This window comes from Linderina pennispora, assembly GCF_002104995.1.
Source record: "Linderina pennispora strain ATCC 12442 chromosome Unknown DL89scaffold_147, whole genome shotgun sequence".
Lineage (NCBI taxonomy): Eukaryota > Fungi > Kickxellomycota > Kickxellomycetes > Kickxellales > Kickxellaceae > Linderina > Linderina pennispora.
The window spans coordinates 15,823-23,988 of record NW_024468395.1 but is presented as its reverse complement, the minus strand read 5'-3'; the positions used below and the strand labels follow the sequence as shown (position 1 = coordinate 23,988).

The 8,166-nt window shown below is 57.3% G+C and overlaps 1 protein-coding gene across 1 annotated transcript; it reads right to left on the bottom strand.

Annotated features, from left to right (window-relative positions):
- Nucleotides 1-396: 396 nt before the first annotated feature.
- Nucleotides 397-683, bottom strand: DL89DRAFT_63261 (uncharacterized protein). Its single transcript, XM_040891899.1, has one exon. It carries the CDS (start codon nt 647-649, stop codon nt 437-439), a length of 213 nt encoding a protein of 70 aa, XP_040739086.1. The 5' UTR covers nt 650-683; the 3' UTR covers nt 397-436.
- Between the last annotated feature and the right edge of the window lie 7,483 nt (nt 684-8,166).

Here is an 8,166-nt window from a genome sequence, read left to right as displayed (position 1 = left end):
CTGCGGGTGGCTACGGCCCGGTTGCTGCTGTGCCATTGCTGCTATGAAATATCCTTAAAAGATATGAAGAAACAAAAAAAGACGAAAAAGGGAAAGGATTGTGAAACTGGCAAGGGAAAGGAAAAAGCACAAGGGTCCAAAGTAGGGATGCTGGCCAGGTATTGTGTAGGCCTAGTGCTGGCAGGGGAAATCACTGAGATCGCATGTGTGCAGCCCAGGCTATCGCATCCTAGCCCAGGACTAGTCCGCCCCAGTCGGCTTCATAGTGCACATCTGCTGGGCGCTGCCTTCGATGTTTGTCAACACGCAGCTAGGCTGCGAGCAGCAAAGGTGTTTGCATGTCTAATATGCGGCTGAGACGGCTGCAGCTCGCAGGACTACTGGGAGGGACTCTGCGATTCCACCAAAGACACAAACATCCGCTTTCTATGATTTCTCAGGCAACCACATGCCGGTCCGTGTGGTTTTGGGGAAGAAAAATTTCAGACGCCGGGATTTCTGTTGCCGGCATGGATTCCCTGGAGCAATCCTTGCCGTGAATAACCATGCAGCTTGCGATGTCGGCCAAAAGCAGAAGCAGAAGCAGGTCAGTGGCTCGGCATCTCACAGATTCAGCCGTCTGCAAAAAAAAAAAATCACGGCGCAACATGGGACAGTAATGTATCCATCGCACACCATTCGTGGGGGGGAGGATGAAATATATGTCCAATATACATTACAGTGATCAATAAAATAGCGTAAGACAATCACCTTTCAATATGTGGTAAAGCTCACAGCGACAGGGACGAGAAAAGATCAGCAGCATTGGTCACCTCATCAATCTGCATCGACTTCAGCAGCATCTCCATGCCCGCAACGTTCCACAGCTCGCCCAGCCCCTTCAGTGTCGTCCACTGGTGCTGAAGATGGCGTGTGCACAGGGCAATTTCTGCTCTGACCTTGTCCAGTCTGGCCTGGCGGGCGCTCGGCCAAGATCCTCCGGCACTTTTTTGTTTGTCGCAGAGCACAGATGACGACATGAAAATGCAAAAGGGAATGACCTGGTCGAAGCGCTCTAGCGGCATGTCCTGGTTGCGCTCCAAGTGTCAGACAGCCCGTGCGCAGCATCAAGGCACACTTGCCAGGATTTCGGCTCGATATCATTCGCTACTAAACCCGCATTCCACGTATTGGCAAAGGCCATGTTGAGCATTTCGCGCAGAGCCCTGTCGCCCGCTGCCGCATCATAGCCGGACTCTGCACTGCCATCGGCGTCCGATCGCTGCCCCGGAGCTCTGGCGGCTCCTCGTACTCGGTGAAGAACGAGGGACGGTTGGATTGGTGCAAGAATATTGCAATGGGCACATAGTAGCAGTGCAGGCAAAAGTACCTCACCCGCATCATGAACCGGCGGTGGTCGGCCTGCCCAAAGTATGAGATATCCCCTGCTGGCATTGACTCGTCGCGCAGCTCCTCTGGAAGCACCAGGTTGCGCTTCCAGTCCTGGCAGCTTGTAGTCGAGCTCGCCAAACCGCGGGTAGTCGGACACAAGTCTGACAGTGCGCTTGGGCCGGTATGCGAGCCGACCAGTGCCTGGCGTCTGGTTGAGGAAATTCAGCGCAGGAAACGGGCTGTCACGGAACGGCGATAGGCTCGGCCAGGACGAGCTGGACAACACGCCCAGGGAGTCGCGGCTGGCCTTGGCATCGCACAGGAACATGTTGGTGTTGGAGATGATGGATGTCAGCTCGCTCAGCGCCATGAACGAGTATGAAAAGGCACCAGTTGCTACAATTATGTCCTGGTCGACGCGCATCGACTGCATCAGAGACGACGACGAGCCGGACGAGGACAGCGACGGGCGGTGTTTGACGCGAGCCAGGGCATCAGATGTGTTGACATGAGTGGCCAGCGACGGCCCGTCAGTGCCCTGCTTGAGAACAATGTCCCACTCATAGTCCGAGCACGGGGTTCTCACATAGACGCTGGACTCGTTCATAGTTGTTCCCCGGCCAGTCAGCATCGACTGGTAGCTGTCCGTCTGATAGACTATCCAAAAGATACGGCGCTTTATCTGCATGTTGACCCATTCCTCCCACGTCGCCGGGGGCGGGCGGCGATACAGGTCGATCTGGTGCCACCCGCAGCGAGTAACCAGGCTGGCAGCCAGCACGATAAGCGAGTTGTAGGACCAGTGCTCGCCCCGACAGCCGGCAAGCAGTGTCATGATGACAACTGTACGCACGTAGTCAATCGACGGCGTCTCCAAATGTGAAATAATTCTCGCTTTTACGCTCTCTGCCAGCGCATCGCCATCAATAAACCTCCCTGTCTTCGCCGAGAGCATCCGGGCCGTCGTCGCCTTCATCGCGTCAATCAGAATTGGGTCGACGTCGTTCTCCACTACCCTTCGGATAAACAGTGACGGGTGGAATATCGGACACAGCGGGTAGAAGTAGTCAAAGTACATGGTCACTGCCTCGCGTGTTTCAAGGTCGACCTTGCCCGAGAAGAACTCCTGCAGCTCACGATGCATCGACGGCGCCTTCAGTCCCTCCGGCACAGCATCTACATCCGCGTACTCTGCCGACTCAGACACTTGGTCATCGCGTATAGGCGTCGCCGGCGTTAGTGACCGAGCATCAGACTCTGCTGATGGTGCGAGCGCCTGCGCAGGAGCGCCAGTAACCACGGTAATTGACGGCTTGCCCTTGCCCCCCTTGGCCGCCCTCTGCGCACGCGACCCTCGGGACCGGAGTCTTGCTGAGCACCGCCGACAGCGGCTTCGGCTTGGGCCCACGCTTGCGCTTCTGGCCCCAAATGCACTGGATGTCGTTTTTGATGCAGTTGATGCAGCGGGTACCCTCACCCTCACACTTAATCTTCTTCTGGTGGCAGTACTCGCACGCCTGCGTTCGCCGCCGCCGCCGCTGTGCCTGGGAGTCGTCCTGGCGGCCGGGCTCGGCTGCAGTCTGGGGCAGTCTGTCCGCTGATTGTTCGTCATCAACATGCGAGGCCGAGTCCGGCAGCGAGCTGCTACCGATTTCCGGGTATGGCCTGAACCGTGCATCACTCGACGACTGGCCGACATCAGTTCGCGCAACACCCTGCGTGAAAGCAGTGACGCCAGGGTCGCCCCTCGTAGCCCCCTTTCCATTAGCTGCAATTGGCTCCGGTGACTGGGTCTCCCCACCAACTCCGCCATGAGTTGTAAAGTGGTCAACCGCGGAACCGGGTTCGTGTAATTGGCGCTGCTGGTTTGCGGAGTCCACTTTTGTGACCAGCGTCGGAATTGAGTGACGCGGGCGATCCATTGGGTCTGTTGGTTCACGAATCGCTGGCGGCAAATCTCCAGTCGCCAGTTTATCCGACGATGGGTCGGGTTCGGCTCGTGGGTGACCGACAAAACCGACAGGTGCTGCTGATTGCCCGGTGCCATTGGCAGTCGCAGGCATAATGCCTCGGGACAGGCGCTGTTGCCGCTGCTGCTGCTGGGCCGATGCATCAGATCCTGATTGGACCCTGAAGCTACCCGAGGCGATGGGCTGGACCACAAGTGGCTGCTGCTGATGAAGGCACCCGGAACGCATAGCAATCTGTTGACGGCTCTCGTTATAGTGGCTTGGCCGATACACGGGCTTAACGTACTGGGCCATTCTCGCCTCGCTGCGCTTGTGCTGCTGTGGATGCTGTGGATGCTGTGCCGTCAACACGTTGATGGACATGCTGCTGTTTGTGGCAGGCAGCATGGCATCGCTGTCAGTGTCGTTAAGCAGCGACCGAATGTTCGATACCTTTTCCTCCGAATCCTCGCGCTGTCGCTTGGGGGGAAGCGGGGATGCCTGCTGGTAATGTCGATGGTAGTGGCCGCCCGCAGACATCGCCGGATACTGGCTGTTGTGAATAAATAAACGGATACACCACGGTAAATAAAAAGAGGGGGAAAAGCGCCTGTCCAGGCAAATTAGACTGAATGCGGTTAAAAAGTGCAAGAAAGGAGAAAGGAAAAAAAAATAGGCTGCAGAGGAAAGAAGGGGAAATATGCGAGGATGGCTTCGCTAGAATCTGCAATGTCTTTGAAACAGGAAAGTCTGACAACGCCGCCTGACGAACTTTATGCAAGGGGAGTGGAAAATTGGACGCAGTACATCACACCTGACATGGCATAAACAGCACTGGGCGTATTTTCTCGGGCCACAGACCTATTTCTGGGATGCCTGCGACGACATGCAACAACAAGTGCAACAATGTCAGCGGGGCCACGTCTTGGAGGATTCATTCGGCTCAACAACTGATTTATTCGTTTGTTTTCCTGACAGTTACAAAGGCTATGGCGCGCCAGCCGGTTGTTCCCACCTCTGGCCCGTCCACACACATACATACACACAAACGACGGTGTTTTCTACTGCCTTATCTCGCCAGCAATCCGCCGCAGACAACGCTGGATCGAGCCCAGGACCGCAGGATCTGGAGCCGACAGCAGATCGATGAGATTGTCGCATAGCAGGAGGAGGTGGGCTGCCGGGCTGGTCGCAGCCTTGCTTGATCCTGTCGCCAGCGCGCTGGCTCGGCACTGCAGGCGAGCCATGTTGTCCAGCACCATGTTGAGCAGCACAACGCGGGCAAATGGCATCGGGCTTTTCCCCAGCAGTGCTTTATCTCGGACAAATGCCTCGAGCACCGTCTGGCATCGACGCACAAGCGTCGGGGCGGCACGCTGGCTGGCCCACAACGGCAAGGATGTGTCGGCGGCGGCACTCGACGACATTCTGAACAGCCATTGGAAGCACTCCATTGTCAGTGCCTGCCGGTTTGCCTGCTGCATTTGCGCCATACTACTAACACTGGAGGAAGGCGGGGCGGTGGCTGCCGAGAACAACATGCCGATGTTGTCGTCTTGCTCCACACAAAGCAGCACAACGGGCTCGGCAGCCATTAGAGCTCCCCACTCGAGAATCCTCACAAGCAGCCCCCAGTACTCTCCAACCTCGGCTGGCTGCACCTGAGCTATTGTGCTGTCGTCGCCACCACCGCTGCCGCCACCATATTGAGAAATGTATCCAGTGCTGGCGTGCATAATAGCATCGAGCACCTGGTTTTGACACTCCGCGGAAAGTGCAAGACCATTGCCGGCAGTATCCAAACCCACCGCAGACCGCTCGGTGGCGGTCTCATCCAGCGATACTGATTGATCCCGCGTGAGTATATGATCCGGCACCCCTACTGCCGACCCCAGAACGATGCCAATAGTCACCCATGTATCTGCCAGCGCCGACCGCGCATCTCCATCGGTGCAGCCGCGCAGCCGCGACATTCCCAGCGTCACAACACGAATCAGCCAGTCTACAGCCTCCGTCTGGTGTTGCTTGGCCCACTCAAAAGCAGACATTGCTGCTGTGTCGCTCAAATCGCCCGGTGGGCGCTCAGCCCCAAGTGGCAGCACCAGGTGCAGCCCAATGGCAACCAGTGAATCTGCCAGCACTCCATCGGCAAGGATTCGTTTGGAGTTGGCAAGAGCCTGGTTGCTGGTCTGGCTCTCGCCCAGGATCTGATCAGAGCAGAGCGCCTCGCCAAGCTTTATCAGAGCTGCAACCGCCAGAGACACCAGCGTCGGCATAATCGCACGCCGTGTGTACTTAGCCTTGCCACTGCGCGGCTTCTTGATCTCATTAGCCGCAGAAGAGTGTGCGGCAAGTCTTTGCAGTTGCACTGAAAACAGACCCCGACCCCGACCAATGACCTGGCTGTCGCGGTAGAGCGTGCCGGCGCCGCCCTGCTCAGGACGAATGATATACGGCATGACAGCATACACCGCCAGCTCGCCAAGAGAAAGTGACAGCACAGTGTCAGGCGATACCAGGTTATCCCCGTGATCGGTCTTGCACTGAGCAAGCATCTGCAGCGAGCAGACCGTATCCATGATCTGCGCCTGCAGCGTTGAGATCTCCAAGACATCCGGCGAGTAAAGCGGCGCGTCAACGAACAGCAAGATCCGGCGAGCAATTCGCAGCAGCATGGTACAATCGCCTTCGCTGAACCACTTGCATGACCGCAGATGGTCAAAGATCTGCGGGAACATTTGCAGATACGAGAGCAGCACCTCCTGAGTGTAGACTACATTTCCATCTACTGTCTGGTTGATGTCAAGCAGCGACCCGCGGTCTATCGGCAGGTTCGTCATCTGGCTGCCAATCGTCAGCCATGCCCTCCACACTGTGCGCCAGTGCTGCGTGATCATCTGGTCCTCTGGTCCTCCTTCCAGGTCGGCAATGCCCACCAGCGCCGCCACGCATTCGATCGCAGCGGCAACACTCTCACGAGTGCGCTGGTATAGCTGGCTATCACTCACCTCGACTGCGGCTGAGTCGATGAAGTTGTCGGGCACATCTACCTCGATCGTTTTGTCAGCGACTGGTAGCAACCGCACGCCCTCGCTGGACCGTCTACCAGCCAAACAATCAATGGCCAGCTTCCACATAACCTGCCAAGCCTGCCCTACATAGCCGACGTGTCGGATCGACCGCTGCAGGTTGTCCCGCCACACTTTGGCAGCACCGAGCACCGCTGTGGCTGCCGTTTCATCCCACTGCTTCTTGTGCAGGCGGCTCGGGTCTTCGATAACTACCCCGCTTTTGGATGCCATCTGCTCAGCCTCAAGCTCGGACAACAGCATCTCCACGCGTCCTTGTCGGATCAGATCGAACACGCGAGCACGTTCAGCCAGCACGCGATCGAGCACTGGTGCCAAAACAGTCCAGATGATACTATCCCATGTCCAGATGTCAAAGATCCCACCATGCATATCCAGCGTGCGGAACAGCGTCTGCAGTGCGCCGTGTCGGACTTCGTGGCGGACATCGCGGCCGAGATCAGAAAGTGAGTGCAGGAGCAGGAGCCACAGTAGTTGGCGAGTATGCGTATCTTCCAGCGACACTAGCTCCTCCCGCCACCAGCCATCGACGATGTGTGCAATTGCCGATTTGCTATCGTCGCTGTGGGTGACCAGGCTGCTGCTGATCAACTCGCTTAGCTCCGCCAAATCCACTTCATCCGACTTTGGGCTTGCGCGCTGGAAAAAGTCGCTCAGGCTCCATGCCTGCCCAATGGCGGTCAGCGAGATGTTCAAGTCCTCAGTCTGCTGCCCGTATTCGACAAGTGACTGGATGCAGCGCCGCATGCAGTTTGCCGGAAGATCAGCCAGATAGTCGGTGCATATGAGCTGCAGGCATGGGAATGCAAACCTGACCAAATATCCAGGCTGCCGTGACTCGGCATTCGTCCCGCCTACACCATGGGTGGACCCCGCAGACTCGGCGGCAACAACGCTCTGGATGATGTCAAAGACGACATCCCAAGCACGCATGATCGAGTGTCCCGAGGCCTGGAGTAGCTTGCTGAGCGTATCAAGCGTCAGCTTGCGTACCTCGACAAACTGGCCAAAGCCCTGGCTGTCTTCGGCACCAGTAGATGAGCGAATCCCAGCCATCATTTGCGAGAGTGGTGTCAGAATGCGCAGCTGGGCATCACCGTTGGCAACCATGGCGATAAAGTGTGAGTTGATTCCTTCGCTGGCCAGATCGTCGTCTTCCGTCAGTCCATCTGCGCGAGTCACCAGCTCCATAGCTGCCAGCACAACATCCGAAACAGCCTCGCAAGCCTGAGTTCGGATAGGTGACGGAGTATGCACGTATGTCGTCGTATCGAGAAGGTGGTGCATGATCAGCGACCACGCTTCGGATCCGACACTGTCGGTGTCAGCGGCAGCGTCGGCCAAGGCACGCGACCCCATCAACAGGTCGACATTTTCCACGGCTAACAGTCGCAATTCCTCGACTGCAAATGTTGGGCGGTCCATTAGTGCGCTCATGCGACGATTGACGATACCGAGAGCCGACCGCATCTGGCTCGAAATGTCGCTAAATTCGTGTCGTGCTGGCACGCTGGTCAGGTCAGACCCAAGCGCGCATAATGAGCGGATAACCCAGATAAAGGCATCGCTGCCGTGCGCACGCACAAGGGAGAACAGCTGGGCGTACTCTTCGCGAACTGCCTGGAACTCGGTTGCCCCGGCTGAGATCGTCATCGCTGCTAGGCACCTGCGATGACGCCGTCGACATGCTCCGCTGGCGCCCTCCTGCGCTGCGACCCGGCATCTGTCCGTGAGAGGCATTGCTATTAGCCCCCAGA